Source organism: Hyperolius riggenbachi, chromosome 2, assembly GCF_040937935.1.
Source record: "Hyperolius riggenbachi isolate aHypRig1 chromosome 2, aHypRig1.pri, whole genome shotgun sequence".
In the NCBI taxonomy this organism is placed as follows: Eukaryota; Metazoa; Chordata; class Amphibia; order Anura; family Hyperoliidae; genus Hyperolius; species Hyperolius riggenbachi.
Window position 1 is genome coordinate 459955713 of NC_090647.1, and position 22905 is coordinate 459978617.

At 42.7% G+C, this 22905-nt stretch overlaps 1 protein-coding gene across 24 annotated transcripts in view; it reads left to right on the forward strand.

Annotated features, from left to right (window-relative positions):
- The window catches only part of MYO18A (myosin XVIIIA), a 488146-nt gene that overhangs the window by 430395 nt on the left and 34846 nt on the right, over positions 1–22905 (forward strand). For 19 of the 24 annotated variants that reach the window (XM_068270111.1, XM_068270110.1, XM_068270109.1 and 16 more), the window contains 4 exons: positions 10637–10774; positions 13048–13233; positions 17315–17454; positions 18516–18560. In XM_068270111.1, coding sequence (XP_068126212.1) covers positions 10637–10774; positions 13048–13233; positions 17315–17454; positions 18516–18560 — 509 coding nt within the window. The remainder of the gene's footprint in view (positions 1–10636; positions 10775–13047; positions 13234–17314; positions 17455–18515; positions 18561–22905) is intronic. The other 5 variants (XM_068270115.1, XM_068270122.1, XM_068270123.1 and 2 more) reach the window with 1 other exon arrangement.

Sequence of the window (22905 nt, forward strand, 5' to 3'; positions counted from 1 at the left end):
ACTTTCATGTAACTCGCAGCTGTGTATAAACTCCATAAAGAACAGTGTGCTTCACATGAATCTATGGTGACCCAACAGATAGAGCCCTAGGCATCTGGCTGGTTACCTCAGCTGGAAAATGGCCCTGGCCATACACCAGTTTGACTTGCATGGCCATCCTCAGATCCAGCGCTGATTAATCACAGCAAGCTACAGTTATAATTGTACTCTCACTGCAGATCAAACAGCGTTTTAGTTGTTCTCTGTACATTTTCGGCTAATATTTCCTGTGAGCTTTGCAGGGGTTTGAGGATTAATACTGCGAGACAGGCAGCCTGCTGCACACCATGCTTATGTGCGGGATCAGCAGAGAGGCGTGCAACTAATAACGTGCAAAGCATCGCAAATCATCCTCCCATTAGACGTATTAGAGGAAAAAAAGAGGAGCAATTTACTCAATTAACCCATGCCAGGCTTGAAGATAGAACCTCAACCTTTACAGCCCAAATAATGACACACATCTTTCGCTCTCAAGCCATTTGCTTTCTGAAATGACTCTGGAGACGCTCGGCAGATTGTGATGTGATTACAAACATCCCTCATTAAATCACCTAATTCTAGCTGAATTTTTTCCAAAGCGGGAAGCCGCTCCAGGGCTCGCCGGATCTGTGAGGCTTCCATGAGCGGCCCACCTTTTTTATTCCGCAGCATAGATAATTAATAGAAGCCTATAGCTGTTAATTTGGCTCTGAGCTCTGATTTGGGCAAGGCCAGGTTCTCCATATACCTGCATGTTGCAGTGTTGCAGGTGATCAGCTACTTTAGCTACTTGGAACTTTTTGTTTTGCTGATCTTGGCGCAAAGAACTAGCGACACCCCCATAGCTTTGTTTTTGCCACGCTGCTGGAAGTCACCATTGCAGCACTCCGTTTTCCCTCCTCCCCATACATTTCAACAGAACGCATCATCAGCTTGTAGGCTGACTACATATCTGTCCAGCCTCAGCCCCACGATGTCGCCCATAGGATTGGATCTTGAATCTAATGCATGCTACTGTAATTAAAACCCATGAAATTTATTTGCCCTTTTGTCCCGGTTATAAAACCGTTTAAATTATGTCCCTATCACAATGTTTGGCGCCAATATTTTATTTGGAAATAAAGGTGCATTTTTTTCAGTTTTGCGTCTAAAGTAACAGTGTTATACCCTCTTGACATAAATATTTAAAAAGTTCAGTCCCTAAGGTAACTATTTATGTATTTTTTTTAAGTGTAAATTTTTTAATTTTTTTTTTATTACAAAAAAAAAAAAAAATGGGGAGTGTGGGAGGTAATGAGTACATTTTTTGTGTAACACTAATTTATTTCTATGTAAAAAATGCTTAGGGTGTAGTTTTACTATTTGGCCACAAGATGGCAACAGTAACTTTTTGTTTATTGCGACCTGCGAGCGTCCTTCCGGACGCTCGCAGGAAGTACTAGGAGGCTGTAAATGTTTTTTTTTTGTTTTCACAATGATCGCGCTGCCCATCGGAGAGCAGCGGATCATTGCGGGGCTTAGATCAACGAACGGGAATGGATTTTCCCGTTCATTGATCTCCGGGCGAGCGGGTGGCGGCGTGTTTACTAGCGGCGGGCGTCGTGTTTACGAGCGGGCAGCGGCGGGAGCGCAGAAAGTACGGATCTCTGAGTCCCTGGGGGCTAAAGGATGGAAAAAGGGACGGAGAAATTCGTACGGGCGGGGGTAAAGTGGTTAATCACTTCAGACCTTTGTTTCCCCTTATGGACCAGAGCAGTTTCAACATTTTAGCTACAGTATATGTCTCTATTTAATCAGCAATAACTTTATCTCTACTTATGACATCTAAATGAAATGTATATTGTTGTTCTCAAGGCAAACGACTTTCATTGTATGGCTTTTTTTCCCTTGGAACAGTTTTACTTTTTATGCATTTTAATGGTAAAAAGAGGTACAAAGCAAAAAGCGCATTATTTACCAATTCCAGTTTAAAAATAAAAACCGCTACTGTTTCTACTGTTTATCACAAAACTTATATTATGTTTCTGGCACATTTATGGTGAGGATATTTGTCTCTGAAATAATGCTACAGTGTGTATTTTTCACTATGAGCTGAGAAAAGTATTTTTAATGGTAAAAATTAATCTTATTGGCTCAGGGAACATGTATTCCCTTTCACCAGTTATTACTGCAGCAGATAGTGCCAGAGGTGTACACAGGCGCAAACCTAATCATGCACAGCTTTGCTTCCGCTGCAAGATTATTGTCTCTGTCCTTGTGGCTTACATGAAGTCACAGAGGACATAGATATACTGAAGCTGAGGCTAAAGTGGTTTATCTTTATCTAGTTGTTGTTTCACAAACTTATTTAAACAGCAAGTATACAATATTAGGCAGATTTATAAGCCATGTTTGTTAAGCTCCAAAGGATGCCATACTCTATAAAATAACACCCAATGAGATTGCAGAAACACTTATAAACGACTTTTCGTAACTCCTTTTTACCTTTGTGGTAAATGTCATGCATGTGCTTATGTCCTTGCCCTGCAGGTGATATTATCTGCCGAGGCTTGGAACCGGCTCACTCCCAGTTTCTTACATCTGGGTGCTGTCTCCCTGGAAAGTTACTTTGAAAGTTACTTTGCAAGAACTAATGTTGTGCCTTGGCAACAATGCCACATAAACACTCAGGGAGACTATTTACAAATTAAAGGTAACCCGAGGTGAGAGGGATATGGAGACTGCCATATTTATTTCCTTGTAAACAATGCCAGTTGCCTGGCCGCCCTGTTGATCTTTTGTCATAAGTAGTGTCTGAGTCAAAACCCTGGAACAAGCATATGGCTAATCCAGTAAAAGCTGAGTCTGTTGAATGCTTGGTTTAGGGACTATGGCTGAAAGTATTAGAGACAGAGGATCAGGAGGACTTCCAGACAACTGGTATTGTTTAAAGAGACTCTGTAACAAAATTTTCATCCTTATTTCTTCTATCCTATAAGTTCCTATACCTGTTCTAATGTGGTCTGGATTACTGCAGCCTTTCCTAGTTGCACAGTGGCTGTGTTATCTCTGTTATATAATCTAATCTTCTTTCCTCTGATTGCTTTGTTGGACTCAGGCAGGGATGTGCTGGTCTGCTTGTGATAGGATAGAAGCTATACACACCTTCTCCCGGCCCCCTGCATGCTCTGTATGAGTCACAGACTCAGCTACTCTCAGCCTATCACAAGCTTTTAGCAGCCATGTCTTTTGTTTGTAAACACTGCCTAAAACTGGCAATTACAAGCCAGGATTGCAGCAGGAAGTACAGATTTTCTTTAAAAGGAAATAAATATGGCAGCCTCCATATCTCTCTAAGCTCGGGTTCCCTTTAAATGTACCATTTCTGGTATGTACCGTATTTGGCGCCGTATAAGACGCACCTTTTCTCCCCAAAAAGTGGGGAGGAAAAGTCCCTACGTCTTATATGGCAAAGGCAGGGAATCCCCGACTTACGAACGCCTGCCGATACGAGCCGCCGACCCGCCGCCATCGGGGATTCCCTGCCTTTGTCCCCGCTGTGCCTGGCTTCCCCCCCTGCCTGCGTCACCTCCCTCCTCCTTGTGTCTCTGTGGCCCCCTGTGTGAGCAGTGGCAACAGCTTACCTCCTCCATCTTGCCCACGCCGATTGAAGACATCCGGCTTCTCCGTGTGGCTTCCTCTAGTGCCGGGCTTCTAATGACGCATCATCAATGACGCGTCATTAGAAGCCTGACACTAAAGGAAGCCGCACGGAGAAGCCGGATGTCTTTTTTCGCCGCGGGCAAGATGGAGGAGGTAAGCTGCTGCTGCCGCTGTTTGCACTGCGGGGGGGCCACAGAGACACAAGGGGGAGGGAGGAGACGCAGGCAGGGACACGAGCCAGGCACAGCGGGGACATGGGGCTGACAAATAGACACAGGGGGCTGACAAATAGACACAGGGCAGACAGGAGGACACAGGGGGCAGACAGGAGGACACAGGGGGCTGACAGGAGGACACAGGGGGCTGACAGGAGGACACAGGGGGCTGACAGGAGGACACAGGGGGCTGACAGGAGGACACAGGGGTCTAACAGGAGGACACAGGGGGGAGTCCAGGACATGGAAGGACAAGGGGTTCACACCAGAGGACACAGCGAGGAGACATGGGGCATACAGGAGGACACATGGGGGACACATGAGGAACATAGGACACCATTTGGGGGAGGACATGTACAAGACGCTCCTGATATATAGACGCTCCAGACCAGGTTTTGATTATTTTTTTCCCCTGATTTTTGCCCTCTAAACCTGGGTGCGTCTTATATGCCGGAGCGTCTTATACGGCGCGAAATACGGTATATAACCTAGCATGGAAGCTATTTGTGCAGACAGACATGGGATTTTGATCAGTTAATCTGACAGTTATTTCCAGGGCCATCGCAAATAATTGTTGACATTTCAACAAACAAAAAATATGAGCGAGAAAGTCAAGCAAAACATTGACACTAATGCAGATTGTAGCACAAACCTGTAAGTTTCAGACTAATGAGCCATAATGTAATCTATGAGAACAAATCCTGTATATTGGGGTAGTCTTGCAGGGTTCATGGACACAGCCCAAAATATTGATCCCACTTGTTTTCTTTTTTTTTCCGTTTTCCTTTTTAACATGAATCTATATGTTCATACATTACACCATGCACCATTAATTTAAAGAGTGTTGTGGTCACATCATCTGTGTTTTCGGTGCTTTAAGATGAGCCAGGAGGGAAAAAAATTACTCAGCTGGAAAAAAAGCGATTGACTGGGATGCAGAATTAATGTGTGGGCTTTCAGGTGATGAGGAGCCGCAGGCTTGGAGATATGTTTTGCATAAATTATTTCCTTGTACTGTGTGCGTAGCTCAAGCTGTGCATAGCTTACACCCAGCGATGATTTCTATGGGGTAGAAAGCTGTAGTATAAGGTGCCTGTGGCAATACCTCTACAGGACAAAATGGCTGCGATAGGAAACTGATCACATGGGGGCTTTAGTGCCTGCATGTCTTCTGCGCTGTGTTATCTGGGATAGTGTTTCTCAGTGGTGGCTGCTGCAGTACAAAGGCTGTCAGTAAACTGTAGCTGTAGATAGCGGCTAGACCTGAAACAGTTGCCGTACGTTTAAAAGCCTACGGTAAGGGTTTATTCAAGAGAAGGAATATAATTGACTTTCATGTATCTGTGAGTTTAGTTACAGGACATGAAACCAACTGTGTGTAGAGAAGTAACTTCCTCATTATAAGTTTAGCAGAAATCATTTCATTTCTGATGGTAAAAGGCCGTAACTGGCACCGAAAACAATTCAATAGCTGACAAAAGTCCTAACCCATCTCTACTCTACCACAAACGTCAAAAAAAAAGTTTTGTTTTACCTTCTGAACATCAATCATAGACCTTAAATCTATATTTACACTTTAGCAGCCAAATTATTAAGAAATCAAGAGGCTTGCAAGTGCTCCAGGCCAATTTATTTTAGCACTTTTTTAAAATTTCTTACTTGTTCTATTTCGTTGCTTCTAATTCGTACTGCTGTAATGTGTATTCATGGCCCCTAGGGGGCAGTGTGAGACAATAATAGAGACTTCTGCTTTCAGTTTCTATATTTTCTGCTAGCAGAGAGAGAGATCAAAGCGTTCCAAGAATTACAGCACAATGAGTTCTGCAGACTAAGGTCAAAAGCAGGGCACTTATCTCAAACAAGAGAACTATGGAAGGTGCTAATGTGTTCTGTATGATACAATCTTGTTTGGTTTCGCCATACCTTTGTAGCATGAGGGCCTATGTTTACAATTTGAAAGTATACCTTGTTTGTTGCCCCATACTATATATATTTGTCACATTTTGTCACATGACCAAAACCTTGCAGTATTATGCAGTCTACATATGCAGGGCTGTCAAATGAATTGGGTAGAATCTGCTGACAGAAATCAAGTTTGCTTTCTTGGTCAAAATAAGCTTTGCCGTGTAATAATGCTGACTGAATAATAGTCTACACTCCATTGTCTGATGAGAAATGTCCTGTACTCTAGCTTTATCTGCTTACCCATGACTGCTGTTTCTGCTAATTTTTTTTACACAGCACCACTCCACTAGCATAGCACTGTGGTAAGCAAAGTGTGTCACTATGCTATACTGTTATGTACAGCGGACAGTGTAATAGCCCCTCTTCTGTGTGCTAAACTGAGGGAAGGATGACCGATGTGTGAACAGCAGCAGGTTAGAGTGACCAGGAAAAACTAGGTTGCAGGTAATTTTCCATCAGCAGTAGAATAGTAAATAGTTACACATTTTCACGTGACTGGCCGCAGTTAGAACATGGTTGCAAATGTTTTTTCTAAAAGATGGAGATAATATTATAGGGTATAGGAAGGAGTACAGAGAATTTAGGTGTGAGCGGCGCACTGGAAAAAAGGATGCTGCCATAGAACACAGATAGAAAAGCTGCGAGTAGCAGCAGTGCGGGGAAATTTAGGCACCCGAAGCCACGATAAGCAGCAATGATAGCCGTTCAAGCGAGGCCGCGATTAGTGGCACTGCTGACAAATTTGGGCACCCAATGCTGCAGCAACCATTAGCTGCAATAAAGTGACATTTGGAGGCCCGTGGCTACAGATAAAATTTGTGCCCGCTATATACAGTAGCTGCAATTTGCATAGCAGGTAACTCCACCTCCAGCTATTTTATCGGTAACCTCGGGCCTTCAAGTGCCTTTATTGATGCGCAAGTCATGGCTTTGCGGCAGGGAGGGGTTGAGGGTTATGCTGGGGAGGGGGGGGGGTGTTAGGAGGGTTAGGCATTGGTAGAGGGAGGGTTAAGGGCCCATTTCCACTAACCAGTGATGCGAGTGCGGCTGGTGTCCGTGTCACTTCCGCATCTCCCAATGTGAAAGTGTATGGAGGGGATGGCAGGCGGATTCTCTGATCGCTCCGCACACAATGCACTAAGTGGAAACTGTTCCATTGCCATGCATTGGGTTCAGGACTCCCGTGGTGTGATGCGGTCAAGTAGCATGGGTAGAAGGAGGGTTCTGTGTGAGAGTACAGTCAGATTAGGTCATGGTAAAATATTGGTAAAGATCGGAATGAGGTAGTAGAATATCATTAATTATACTAGCAGCAATCCCCTGTGCTCCTTTTTCCAGGCACCTTTTTTCACGCATAGGAGGGCACACTTAGTGACTGAACAAGGCTTGTAAAGCGATATGCAATAGTCTGACCTGAAAGCATGTGGGATATTTAATGATGTGTTTCCTGAAGTATATTCATCTGTCCCATTCAGAGGATAGCAGAGAGTTCAAATAACCCCATGACCTTTTCCCAACCCAGCATGACTCCGCTATGCAATTCCTTCACGTAATACATTCATTGTCGGTAATTAAGAGCTATGTTAGTGAGGCTAAGTAAATAAAGCACATTAAGTAATTCCCAGTCGATATCCTGGAAGGGAAAGGGGTGGCGGGGAGGACACTTATTCAGCAGTGGATTAATGTAGACTTGAAGGAAGAAGTCAATATATTTGATTTCTTCTTTTTGCTTTTTCCGTACATTAGCCATTGCCATCTGAACCTTCTTTTCTTGTTTCTCACACCTCGTTGCTTCTCTTTGCCTTACCACTATATTAAAGAGCATTTTTCGTGTTCAGATAACAGTGTTAAAGTTGCTTATTATATTTGATATTTGTAATGCTGCAGGGTAAGAAAGTTCCTTCTGTGTTGCCAGTGAGTCAGATGTGATGTCCTTCTGTTTAGCTTTAGGATAAAATCCTCGTTTCTGAAATATCATTTTCTTAAAGGACCACTGTAGTAGGGGAAAAAAGGCAAGCTCTTAAAATCTGACAGGTTTTGAACTGGTCCATTTCCTCAAGTAGGATTCTCTGGGTTTTCTTTGCTTTCAAAAGCATTTCCTGAAAGGCAGTTGCCAAGTCCAACTGCCGAAATAGTAGTAGCCTCCCTACTCTCTTGCACACTATTTTGCCAGTTAGACTTACCAACTGCCATTCAGGGAATGCTTTTGAAAAGAATAAAAGAAAACCCTGAAAATCCCTCATAAGGAGATGGACTAGTCCAAACCAGTCAGATTTTTAGTAGTTCTTTAAGCCATTAGCAGCTTCAATAGAGCTATCTCATTTGAGACAAGTGCACTGCTTTTGATCTCAGTCGGCAGAACTCGTGCTGTAAATTCTTGGAGTGCTTTGATTTCTCCCTACTAGCAGAAAATAAACTGAAATCACAAGTCCTCTGTTATTGTCTCACACTGCCCCCTAGTGACAAGGTGTCATTAATTCACATTATATCAGTACAAATTAGAAGCAAGAAAAATAAATAAAAACGTGCTAAAATAAATTTGCCTGGAGCACTTTCAAGCCTCTAAATAAATTGGCTGTTAAAGGGTTAAAGTCCCACTATCAACAGTATTATTTTGCTTATTGATAGTGGAGAACATTTGGTCCCTCTTTTGGCATGTTATGCCCACTTCTGTGGCGTTTCAGTAAAATTACCTCACATGCTTTCTCACAGTTAATGAGAAATAACAGAGGCAAGAAATAAAGTGGGTCTCTTCAGCAGGGGCTGAGACAGCAATACAAAACTCTTCTGGTAGAGAGGGAAAATCCCTAAATTCCAGTTAAGTGTGTCTTGCCATACTGAATTTGCCATCTTTACCTGGATGTCCACAGAGGAGAGGTGAAAAAAATTATTTGTACCAGAGACACGGACAGGAGAATTTGCCTTATGGTTTCCAACTCCGCTCTCTCAAATATTCAGAATATAAAAGCAATGGGAAAATGGTCCAGCTGCAGATTTGCTTCACCTACTTTCTGACATCTCTGGGCTTAAATGGAACCTAAAGTGAGAGGGATACGGAGGCTGCCATATTTATTTCCTTTAACCTCCCTGGCGGTATGATAAGTGCGGCTGTGCGGGTGCGGGAGGGATTTTTTCACTTTTTTTTTTTTTTAAGCATGTAGCTAGCCTAGCGCTAGCTACATGCTTCCCCCCCTCCCTGCGGCGTCCACCCGTATTCACCGTTCGCCGCCGGCGCCGCTTGCCCATAAGGAAATCCCGTTCTGAACGGGATTTCCTTGAGGGCTTCCCCGTCGCCATGGCGACGAACGGAGTGACGTGGCGATTGGCCAGGCTGCGCAAGGGGTATGGGGGGGCCTGTATCGCGGCGGGTAGCGGCGCATCGGCGGCGGTGATCGCAACAAACACGCAGCTAGCAAAGTGCTAGCTGTGTGTTTGAAAAAAAAATTATGCAATTCGGCCCAGCAGAGCCTGAGGAATCCTCCGCGACGGCTTACCCCGTGTTCCAGCACAGGGTTACCGCTAAGGAGGTTAAACTATACCAGTTGCCTGGCAGCCCTGCTGATCCTCTGCCTCTAATACTTTTAGCCATAAACCCTGAACAAGCGTATGCAGATCAGATGTTTCTGACAAAAAAATCTGACAAGATTAACTGCATGCTTGTTTCAGGTGTGTGATTCAGCACTACTGACCAGAAAGATCTGCAGGGCTGCCAGGCAACTGGTGTATTAGGGCCACTTTTAATGGCTCTCCTAAAGCGGAATATAACCCTGCATTTCAACTTTGCTCTAAAACATTATTTACAGCATATTATATGCAACCAGCATTTTTTTTTACTAGACTAGCATTGGAAGGGTTACACACAGAGCTTTAAAGTTCAGTGGAGAGAAATCCAGACGCATCCAAAGTTTAGATAGATACATTTAAGTAAACACAATGTAACAAGTGTGGAATGTGACACACACTCTGACTGTGCAGGAGCTCCCGGACACAGAGAGAGAGAGTTAGTCACATTCCTCACTTGTTACATTGTGTTTACTTAAATGTATCTATATAAACTTCCGATGTCTCTCCACGGAACTTTAAAGCTCTGTGTGTAACCCTTCCAATGCTGGTCTAGTAATAAAAAAATTCTGGTTGCATATAATATGCTGTAAATAATGTTTTAGAGCAAAGTTGAAATGCAGGGTTATATTCCGCTTTAAGGTGGCCACTAACAATCCAATCTTTTTCATCCAATCTTACCATTTCTATGTAATATAAGAGAAATGCCTATAGTAGCCATTGAATACATTCACTCAAATGTACCCTTTTACTACATAGATTTGGTAAAATTGGATGAAAAAGATTGGATCATTAGGGGCCACCTTTAGGTGAGTCCACTAGCACTCTAAAAAGCCTCCAACTCCTTTCTATAATTTTCAGAAGAAAATTTTACTTGCAGCTTAAACCACCCACAGTGTGCACTGTGCTTCCTGCTGAATGCCGTGAACGTGGCCACGAAGGGCTGGCAAAATATTAGAAATGTAGTGGCAGATATTCTATTTTCTGCTCATTACTAACTGTACACAGTCACATCAGAATCCATCCTGTTCAGAAAGGCTAATGAAACAGGAGATGCAGCAGTTTATTCCAGGACAATTGTCATGGGAGCCGGTACAGGCATTTTCTGTATTTGTTTGTTCAGAACAATGCAAATACCTCTTTAAATATCAGTCAGGGGATTTTAAATGCTTTGTAATGGCAGCGTTCCTTTGCTTGTTTGGTGATTGTAATGACACATGTTTCTCGTTGTGCAGCTACAAGGCTTGCAGAGTCAGCTGGAGTTCCTAGAGCAGTCTATGGTGGATAAATCTGTCGTGAGCAGACAGGAGGCCAAAATCCGAGAGCTGGAAACGCGGCTGGAATTTGAGAGAACACAAGTGAAACGCATGGAGGTGAGTGGAGCCTGGATTCTGTTCCAGCTATAGCTTTGTAAGCTGACATGTTTCTGAGGTGTGAAATGACAGCTTTATGAGCAATAAAGCCCTCTTTTCTGGCACCGCGGCTACAGGTGCTTTTTTTTTTTTTTTTTTTTTTTTTTTAAGGCGCAGAGAGTATCTTTGTAAGCACAGCTTTGACTCTTTCAGAGAAGTAAGGTCTATTGCTTCGTATTGATTTCACCGATGTAGTTCATCGGGCAACGTACGTAGCAATTGTATTTTACTGCAGACTACTACAGGGTTCCACAGGACCTCTGAACAGTCCATAGTGATGGTCCTTTGGTAAAGAAGCCTGCATTTAACACAACACAAGCTCCTCCACTTCGCACAAGTGAATTTCGATATAATGACAAGATGGGGAATCTCCAGGATTATTTTCATAATACCTATAATGGTTATCTGATTTTAGTGTGGTCAGCGTGGCTTAAAAAAAGCTTTTTGCCAAAACACTTCAGCTTGCCATAAGCTATGTACTGCACATACTCAAGTATAAGTCTAGAAATTTAGGTCTGATTCACTTCATAAAAGTATAGGGGTCGGCTTATACACGAGTCACAGGCAACACTGAGCACACTGAGTAATATGTGTACTATTACTGCCATTCCCATTTGCAGCAATTTACCCTGTGGTAAGTGATAATTTGAGGAAAGGAAATGCCAAGAAAACACAGGTCTGAAAGTCCTGGCCACAACAATTAACAAGGAAAGGGGCAGAGGGGAAATACTGGTCTGCATAAAAGAGAGTGAATAATTGCAGCACTTGGGGGGCCTGCAGGAGGTATTGGCTGCACTTAAGGGACAGGAGAGGTTATTGGCTGCAATACTGTATGCAGTGCAGTTATTAACCCCTCCTGAGCCCCAAGTGCAGCCATTAACTTTGCTGGGTAGACTTATACTTGAGTCATTAAAAAATTCTAGCGTAAGAGGGTTGACTATTGGAGTCGACTTATACACGTTGTCGACTTGTATTTGAGTATATATGGTAAGTATCTTACAGTTTTTGTTTTAGATTAATATTACAGTCAGGGCTGGTTCTAGTTATCAAATTATCCATTTTAGGGGGGAGGGGGATTGGTCACATGTATGGATCATGCTGAAAATTTTTGGGCTGGCATGCTTGATTGGGTGCGTGGCAGTAATCGCATGCGTTAATCGCAAATGGCAAACACAACGGAAACCACCGGCCGCTGTCCCTGTGAAATGTTAATTGCTGGAAGCCAAGTTATTTCATTCCCTACCATCCACGGCAGGCCTGGAGGGGGAATAGTATTTAACATGGCCGGGACTTGTGCAGCAGCAGAATCAGCCATATACCAGCTGTATCCTGCACCCAAGTCTCCTGCGCCTCTCATACGTTGGCTCTTCTGCTCCTGCGCAGGCATTTGTGCCCATGCGTCCACGTCATCTGGCGCGTACTACGCCTGCACACATCTACTGTGCAGGCTGGTCACGATCATTGCGGCCAGCGGGGACACGGAGGAGGACCGGGGCTGCGGCGAGGGACTGAGACGGCTGCCCCGGCTGGAAGAAGCCCCAGGTGTGTAAAGTATAGATATACTGTTTGACATTGGAAGTCATTTATTAGAAGAAATTGCAAGGAACAAATACAACCTTTGAGTCAGCATTCACACTTATCCTTGCAAATTTTGCATGCGATTTCCCATATGCACAAATCTGTTTTTTGGGTTTTTGGGGGGTTTTTGTTTACAGTTTTTGGGGTATTTTGTTTTAATTTTTTTTCCTCCACAGCTTTGCAATATTTGCACACCTTTTTATGTATGAATTGTTTTTTTTCCCTTGCATACCAATAGTTAATTTACAAAGATATCAATGTAATTTCAAATTGGCATGGGATTTTCCGCACAAAACTGGATTTTTCTGCGTTAATTTGCTTTAAACACAAATTGGATATCGCACAGGAATACAATGCCATTGAAATACATTAGATGTACGACAAACGTGAAATCACAGTTTCGCACAACACATGCAAATTCTAATAAGTGTCAACAAGGCCTGACAGTATTAATACATTTTCTCACGCACAGATGGAAACTTTATTAATTTAATCCTATGAAATGATTGAGCTCTAAAAACGATTATTTAAAAATAGCCATGTTCTAAAATGAATAGAAGGTGCAGATATCGCACCTATATTTATACTTCCCCTATATCTGACAAGAGTTTCTTAATTTTGAGTTCATCACTCAGTTCCTTCTGTTCCTCTTGCAGAGCTTGATTGGCCGGTTAAAAGAAAACATAGACAAGCTGACGGAGGAGCGAGACCAGCGAGCTGCAGCGGAGAACCGGGAGAAGGAGCAGAACAAGAGGATGCAGCGGCAGCTTAGAGACATGAAGGAGGAAATGGGAGAACTGGCCAAAAAAGAGGCAGAAGCCAGTCGGAAAAGACATGAGCTGGTGATTATTTTTGTCCTCCTAAATCATGGGGTCGTATATCTTTTTGTCTGTTTGCTCCAAGCAGCTTAGACTTGCATCTGCCAAAAGCAAGCCTATTGCATACACAATATTGTGGCTGCTGTTTTATGAACTGATTAAATATTCATTGAAAGATAGACTATCAATTAGAGGAGTCGGAGATAGTCCCTAGAGATGTCCCATGTTTTTAAGGAATGAACACAGATCTTTCTCCATCAACGCTGGTTCTGCAGAATAAATGGATGCATTTACAGTGTGATAGCCAAAGGTCTACGTTACAACACAGATACACAATTTTGTATTCTGCAGTTGATATGAAACTAAAGAATGCTAGATGTTTAGGCCACCAATGGCATCTTTTGTAACTCAGACATTTTTGTATGAAGAAAACTTTGCATGAGTTTTTGGGGCTGCACACCAGGCGCACACAATGCAAAGGGGAACATTGGTCCATCCCTATTGTATTGTCTTTATTATTAAAGAGGAGCTGTCAGCCATACTATCTCAGAATAAAACCCAGATATATAAGTAGATAAATACTTGCTCTATTTACATAACATATGTATTGCACTGTGCATGGTTTGATTTTAGAGATTTTTCTACAGTAAAAAAAAGAGAAAATCCTTCTTAGCATTTCCCATTTTAACTGTCTATTTTGAAGCCAATCCTGATGTCATTTCCTCCCTTACTCTCCTCAGCCTGATTGCGTGTGCATTGCTCGCCCTTCACTATAGAAAGTGCATTGTCTCAGCATGAGAAATATTGGCCAATCAGAGAGGAACAGAGGTGTGGGTGGGGAAAACAGGAGGGAAAAAGGCTTCAGCCTATCAGGCCGCATTAGTTAAAGCGGACCCAAACTAAACATTTTTTTTAATTAAAAATATTTAGTTGCACCACTCTGACATATACAAAGATAAATAAACTCTCCTTCAAGCCTATGAGCATTTCAGTGCATGCTTTTAACCCTTCTCTTTTCATAACTAGGGTTATACTGGGGGCAGCCATTAGCAATTCCTCCATTGCCGGACACCACCTACTCCACCAGTTTGCCAGATTTTGTCCCGGCAATTTGAAAAAAAGGAAGGGGTTCCTCCAATAAATGTTAAATATTTTATATTTGTCATCATGCAGCTGAAAAAAGGCTGCTATTTATTATTATAATTTAGAAACAGATTTTATTTCTGAAATCTTGTATTTTTAATTTGGGTCCACTTTAAGGGCCTTTTTCCACTAGCCTGCGATTTGCGATTTGCTTCTGATCGCAAGGTACATTAAACTAATGGAAACTGCAGCAGCAATTTCCATTAGTGCGATCCGATTGCGATGCGATTTTGGTCAAAGCGCAATCGTTGTCCTGCCGCGTTTTGTATGCGATTGAGCTGGACTATGAGTATAGTAGCTCAATCGCAATCGCATGGTGGAAATTGAAACGCGATTGCGATCTCGATCGCAATCGCGATTGCATTTCATAGTGGAAAAGAGCCCTAAGTCTGAAGGTAAAGTAGAATAGCACAAAAGGACAACCCAACATGCCCTGCAACTTCTCTTTTGTGTACCAAATTTTGTCAATTTTGTGTGTAGCAAATAAGTCAGGTAAACTGGGGAATGATCATTTATCAACAAGAAAAGTAATAGTGATTTTAACTTTTGGATTGCCTGGTTAGCATCCTTATTACTTGATAACCAGATAAAAATAAAGAATTGATTTTTTATTTTATGCACAACAGTTACACTTTAAAAGGAAGGTAGAACAGACAAAGGAGGTTTTTACGTTCGAACATTGTTCACTAAAGGTGCTGTACACAGTGTTATCACTTTCATCTTAGTCTTAATTTGGAAAAAAACAAGCCTATGTGGACCTGTGGCAGTTACTGTGCAGACAGGACTTTCTAATACTGGGATCTGATTGCAGAAACAACTGTAGCCACACCTATCCGACCACATAGCCATACATCAGCTCTACAATGGTACCACTAGGCTTCTCCTATCCACTTGAGTCTTAAAGGGAACCCGAGGTGAGAGAGATATGGATGCTGCCATATTTATTTTCTATTAAACAATGCCAGTTGCCTTGCAGCCCCATTGATCTTCTGGCATCAATAGTGTCTGAGTCAAAACCCTGGAACAAGTATATGGCTAATTCAGTAAAACTTGAGTCAGAGTACCTGATCTGCTGCATGCTTTGTTCAGGGTCTATGGCTAAAAGTTTTAGAGGCAGAGAATCATGAGGACTGCCAGGAAACTAGTAATGTTTAAAAGGCAATACATATGGCTGCCTCCGTATCCTTCTCACCTCAGGATCCCTTTAAGAGTTTGGTTTCCTGTCTAGAAGGCAGTGCAGAACTCCATGATGTGTGGCCTCACATTTGTTTTCTAGCCTAGAAAGCATCATCTGCTGTAGTGCAGATCTGGTATAGGGTCAGGGCGGTGGTTGGTGGTGTGCCTTGCCTCCTGCAACAGGCAGTACTGGAAGAGAATACAATGTGGTGAAACAGGTCTCTACAGCCTTTTTTTTTTTTTTTTATACTTATGAGTGCCTGTTTCCACTAGCTGCGAATTCACATCACATCACTGAAGCCAATGCATATCAGTGGAGAAGTTTCATTCATGATGTAATGCAACCCAGGGAAATTATCGATGGCATGCTGCAGACTTCCGCAGCATGCATCTAGCACCCCTTAGCAGCCAGTGACAGACGAATCCAGACTTCTGGAAAACTACGGGAAGCCACCCCCGGCTGGATGCAATCGCGTCCGGCTAGTGGAACTGTGCCCTTAGTGAGGCAGGTAAGTTTGTATACTATACAGTTTGTCAACAAGCATACGCCCCTATTCAATTAAAGTTTTTCCTGAATTTTCTCTTAGGAGATAATTTTTTATCTTATCTACTAAAAAAACATTACCCATATTTTAATTATTTTCTTACTTGCTAGATGCTCACAAAATGTATTATTAAGGATTGAGAACATCTCCTGTGAAGATTCATACACACCTACCAACTATCTGTCCAACTATCTGCCAAACTTGTCTGTCATACAACTTTTGTTGTGAAACAAGTTGAAACAACTATAAAAAATATTTTGCTATTGTTCAAACAGCTGATGAGTCTATTCAACTGTCTTATCAGCTTTTTTGAACAATAGCAAAATACTTTTTTTTTTTTTTTTAGTTGTTTCAACTTGTTTCGCAACAAAAGCTGTTAGACAATTGTGCTGCATAAAAGACCGCTGTTGAGCGTGTGAATGGGGCTTAACAGACAAGTTTGTCAGCTAGTTGGACAGATAGTTGGTAGGTGTGTATGAACCTTGAGAAATATTGGGATAAAAGTTAATTAAGTTAAGCCCCATACACACACTCCACAGCGCTCTTTTAGGCTCGCCTCTCACAACTTTTCTTGGGAAACGCCTAAAAAAAATCTCTTGCTATTGTTCAAGCGGCTGATAAGAAGTCAATACAACATTTGGATTGTCTTCTTATCTGTCTTATCAGCTGCTTGAACAATAGCAAGAGATTTTAGGTGTTTCACAAGAAAAGTTGTGAGATCCTAAAGGCTCGTACACACGCCGTACTAAAGGCAATGACGGGTCCGTCGTCACCTCCCGCTGGGCGGGTTTTCAGCAGACAGTACAGCGTGTGTACAGTCTGTCGGCGGACTGATAAGGCTGTTTCTGAGCGATCCGCCGGGCAGACAACAGACCCGTCGTTGCCTTTAGTACGGCGTGTGTACGAGCCTTAAAAGACCGCTGTTGAGTGTGTGTATGGGGCTTTAGGGGCCCTTTTGTTAAAGGGATCTTTTTGATTTTTTGCAAATAAGTGGCCTTATATTTGTAAACCATGATACTTTTAACTACAGATATTCTTTATTCCCCTGATGTAAGAACTGCTGTCAATATGCACCAATACTTCTTGTTTTCAAAACCTAATATTACTTTATCATCTGGGAAAAATTAATGTCACTTTAAAAGTTTACTGGGTGGTGCAAATTGGAATTCGTATAATGCCAGCAGCTACCCAACTTTCCTGCAACCTAGACTGATAAATCTTTCTTATATTTGTTTCTATAGGAGATGGATCTGGAGAGCTTAGAAGCTGCAAATCAGAGTTTGCAGGCAGATCTGAAACTTGCTTTTAAGCGTATTGGAGATCTTCAGGCAGCCATTGAAGATGAGATGGAAAGTGATGATAACGAAGATCTTATTAATAGGTGAGGAACATGTATTCTCTCTCATGGTGGTTGCGCATGCTGCAGTAACGAGAGTAATAGCAGGTCTACAAGCAGATTGATATAGAACTAGCTCTGTCTAGCTTTCAAAGAGAACCCTAAGTGGCATAACATAAAAAATAGATACTTGTCTAAAAACAGGGAAAGTGCCCTGGGGAGCAGTGAGGGGGCTGCGAGAGGCCCCCTGCTTAAGCTTGCCCTGGGGCCCCTCAAACCGGCCCTGCATGGGATCCAGAGGCTTTCCTTCTGGGATAAGTAGTCTTTATTTGTTTTTTGTTTTTTATACCTCCTTGGATACACTGGGCCCATTCACACTGCACACGTTTCCAGCCGCGTTTTGGAAACGCGTGCAGGAGGCCGACACGCACGACATCAGACAGTGCATAGAGTGCACTGTCTGATGTTCAGACTGCATGCGTTCCGGACCTGGCGGTCCGGGAACGCATGCTGCACGCAGATTTTGCAAAAACGCGCGGCTGTCCCATTCATTTTTCAGTGATGGGATCAGCCACGCAACGCACACAAACGCGGATGGCGTGCGTTCATACGCGTTGCGTTCCGAACGTGTTCCGCACGCATAGCCATCCGCATTTGTGATCTGAACGGGCTCTAAATAACTTTCTCATTGGTCATATGATCAGCTTAAGCTACAAAATTAGGCATCATATGACAGTAGTTTTTGGCTTTTTTAATGTTCCACTCATGCATTTTGGACCCTGTCACACATTTCCTACATTTGATCCACCTTCAGCCTACTCAGAGGTTTAGCACATAAAGACATGGTCATGAAGACAGTCATCCGTTGTCATGGTCATTATACCTTATCCATACCGTATTCATCAGACTGGTCACAGAACGTACACATTGCCGTAGAGTAGCAAATCTCATTATCTCATTGCAGTATTGGAAAGCAAAAATCTGTATTTTCTCACACAATTTTTTTCATGGTATAGGATGATAAGGCCGGTTGCTGCATTTTTCATGTTCTATTCCTTTTTCATCTGACATTTTCTCATGCATTTATTTTATTTCCATGTTTTCAGTCTACAGGATATGGTGACCAAGTATCATAAACGCAAGAATAAAAAGTGAGGACATGATAATGTCATGTATTTATAATGTCCCTTAACTTCAGCATGCATTAAACTACAACTACCTTCCCCAAGAAGATTCCTTAAATAACTGCATGGTTCCTGACTGACCCAGACAACTGCATGTCTGTTTAATTAATCCCCCTTACATTGTTAAGGATTTCCCTTTTTAACATGTGTTGTCTTTAAAGTGATCCCGAGGTGGGTTTGAAGAATATTATCTGCATATAAAGGCTGGATCTGCCTATACAGCCCAGCCTCTGTTGCTATCCCAAACCCCACTAAGGTCCCCCTGCACTCTGCAATCCCTCATAAATCACAGCCACGCTGCTGACAAACAGCTTGTCAGAGCTGGCTGTGTTTATCTCTATAGTGTCAGTCTGCTGCTCTCCCCGCCTCCTCCAGAACTCCAGTCCCCGCCTGCATCCCTTCCCTCCCTGCTGATTGGAGGGAAGGGACGGGGGCAGGGACCGGAGCTATGCAGGAGGCAGGGGAGCAGCAGAGACTGACACTACAGATGTAAACACAGCCTCACAGCACGGCTGTGATTTATGAGGGATTGCAGAGTGCAGGGGGACCTTAGTGGGGTTTGGGATAGCAACAGAGGCTGGGCTGTATAGGCAGATCCAGCCTCTGTATGCAGATAACATTCTTTAAACACACCTCGGGTTCTCTTTAAGCCTCTTTCAATGTGATGTCAGAATAGTCTTGTTATTTTAGTTGTTTTTGCTGATTCTCTGCGGGGATCTGAGCTTTCCAAACTGGTGGCTGGGACCTCACTGGGGAGGTCGGCTGCTGAACTGGTGATGGATGGGAGGCTATTTCTGCTAGTTCTTTTTAAAATAATAATCGATTATTGTTATAGACATAAATCATCGTAAAGACAAGCCACATAACACTAAAGACCACATTCTCATTAGTTTTTAGTTTTGCTGGAATAGAATCACTGTAGGGATAAGCAATAACTATTACTGGCAAAAGTGTATGAGAACTGCAGGTACTGGAGAGATTGGAGTCCTCTTGTACATCTGTACTTGTGTTGTACTTTCCGATTTACAGGAATCATTGAACTCTACATTGAACTGCTTTTGTTTATAGCTGATGTTATACAATACTAAAATGATTACCATACTATGTATGGCTTTGATGCATATGATGAACATGTTTGACCTTATTGAAGCCATTTAAGCATCATTATTAATTGTAATTTTTTATATAACGCCATGGTTTTATTATGTGACAGTTGTACTTTAGAGTAGACCTAGTACTATCATTGAACGCACAAAGATCTAAGTGGTTTTGTGTTTAGTTCTTTCAGATACAATGGAATTAATCTATTAAATGAGCCAATTTTACCTTGCCCTTTTATTTCAAATATGAAGTAAAGTTTAGCAAAATGTAAAGTCTTTTTATTTCAAACTTTATAAGTAACTACAATTCCATGCACCAGAGAAAGATGCCTTTGGATACCTAGACGTTGCTTCAGGGAGACCAAAGAATGAGGACAAACAAATTTCCTTGATATCCTTCCTGTTGGTTGTAACATTTTAAGTTAATATAGCCAAAATAAATCATCATCACAGCAGATAAGTTGCAAAGATAGCAGAGGTGTATCTAGCGGGGAATTGCTCTGGCCTGCCTCATTCCTGTGCAAACAGGAATTACGGAGAGTCAAAAAAAGTGGAAACCTATTAAGCAAATTGAGGATTGAAATTTCAGGTTATAACGGAATCTGCTAACAGTTATACAGGCGTGTAGTCCAGCCTGGCCACATGGACCGCTTTGCTGTTCTCTTCTTGTGAATAGAGACGCTACACTATGCCCTCACCCTTTAATAGGCTAGATTCACATTACAACATGGTCGTGCCATGGACAGTCAAAGCGGATCTGATGTAAAATTTGGTGTGATCGTACCACCATCAGTTCTCACCATTCCGTTATGAGAGACATGTCACAAAGGGCATTGCTAGACATGACCGGAAAATTTACGCTAGATGAGACTTTGTGCTCTGTCACAACAGCGGACATAATGGACATAGCAGTCTTGTCGGGACATGAATGAATCGATCCTATACTCAAAGCAAACCTGTGAGGTTTGTAAATGGAGAAATCTGATACTTACCTCGAGAAAGGGAAGCCTCCAGAGGCTTCCCCGTCCTCCTCTATCAGGCCGTTCTAGTGATCAGTCCCTGAAGTGCAGCCACACTGCACCTATGTAATAGCCCAGACCCCCTCGAGCTTCAGTGGAAAAACCGAGCCCAGTCGGGTCCATTCTACTGCACATGCGCGAGCCATACACAAGGCTTGTTGACTGCTTTGCAGAGGGGACAGCGCTGGAAAGGTGTTGTGTAGGAGGACGGGAGAAGCCTGGATTGTCCAGAGGCTTCCTTCTCTTAAGGCGGACCTAAACCGAGGACTTCCTCTCTGCTCTAAATGATAAGCAACAGCATAATAACCTTTACAGAAAAATATTTTTGTTACAGCCCACACAGCTCCTGTTGAGATTCTGGAGTGTAGTTACTTCCTGGTTTCATAGGAGCACAGACATGGTTAACCCCGTGTTAACATATTACCTGTCTGACTGGCACAAACCTCGGGACTGAGCTGACAGTTTATATTATAGTGACTCATTACTAGCAAAGAAGGGAGAATTAGGTTGTTATCTCTAAATACAAATGGAGTGAGTTTCTCTGTGTTTTCCTTCTTTCCTGTAGAAGAGTTTAGGTCCTCTTTAAGGTAAGTACCTTTTGGGGGCACGTTTTTCCCTTCAGGTACTCTTTGACATAAAATCTGTGGACATGTCTGTTGGTTTTGTTGGGGAAAACAAACCGCTTTGAAGTACAGTGAACCTAGCCATAGAAAGCTCACCGCTTAGGACTGGCAGCGCTATTCTGCCACGCCCAGTCTCCATTGTGTGCCACCATTCAAAACATTGTAGCAAGTAGATTATGGTAATTACACGAGCCATGTAGAACTTTAAAAGTAATTTTCTTTCATACAAAACTGTACTAAGTGGTGTCTTTTTATGTTTGCCTAGAGCAGAGTTTTAATTTCCTCTCTGAAATATGTGGATTTCATGACTGTAAACTTAGTGACCTGATTATTTTGCGATGGCGGATCATCTTTAATTGTAAGCAGATGGGGTTTTTTGCTTGCTGAGAATGGATGATAATGAGTTACTAGGCATATGGAAGCTGCAATATATTCTAGGTCTCTAGACAGTAAAAAGTCTAATGCTGGGGAATAAATTGCTGATTGCAGCTAATGCTACATACCTGTTTCCAGGCATGCTTTCAATCTGAGCGGCGTTGGCGACACTCTCCCGCGAGGCTCCTTCCCAGCTGCCTCTGCTGCGCTGGTAAATGGCGGGGAAGGATATGAAGGAGGCACAAGGGGGTTAAGGGGCGAGGAGAGATGGTGTTGCTGTTTATGCCATTACCCAGCCAAGCAGGAAAAAATTATTTCCATTTACTAGCAGCGCGGCCCCTGTTGCTGTTCCCTCCACACATAATGAGAGCAGGGCAGCGTTCTGTATTCAGACAGCGTCACCAGAAACTGCTTTAAGCATGCAGGGAATGGATTTAGCAAAGTTCCACAGCGGTGTCGGGAATCAGATGAGCGGTGTGCCGGGGCGGAGGCGAGGAGGGGCAGCTGACGGATGTCTCTGTGTTCCGAGAGGAGGTGGCAGTTTATAGTACAGCTACATATGTCAAGCAGATTTACACGTTCGCTGGGTCCCTGTGTAGGTGTAAGTCAAATAAGAAATCATTATGGGCTCTGCTTCCCCATACTCACTTTAAACACACTGTTTACTTGGTCCATCAAATGGTTATTCATCTCTGAGGAGGAAGTTGTTAAATAAGGCCAATTCTTTAGCTGCCATCACTTTCCTCACACACTGCAGGGGACAGTTATTATCCTCGGAAGCAGTTGTGCAGCAATTTGTCCTCCTATGTATTCCTTGCTTGTTGCTGGGAGCATTTTATACGGTAGCTGCTAAGTTATTTACAAAAAGTTTCTTTTTCTCCTTATATGTACATGCTCAAAAATATACATGTCGGTTAAAGGGCTACTATTGCGAAAATGTGTAAAATGTAAAGGACCTCTGTCGCGAAAATCTTAAAATTTTAAATGCATGTAAACATATAGAAATAAGAAGTATGTTTCTTCCAGAGTAAAATAAACCATCAATTACTTTTCTCCCATCTTGCTGTCACTTACAGTAAGTAGTAGAAATCTGACATTACCGACAGATTTTGGACTAGCCCATCTTCTCATGGGGGTTCTCAGGGTTTTCTTTATTTTTAAAAGCACTTAGAGAATGGCAGTTGCTCCGTCCAAC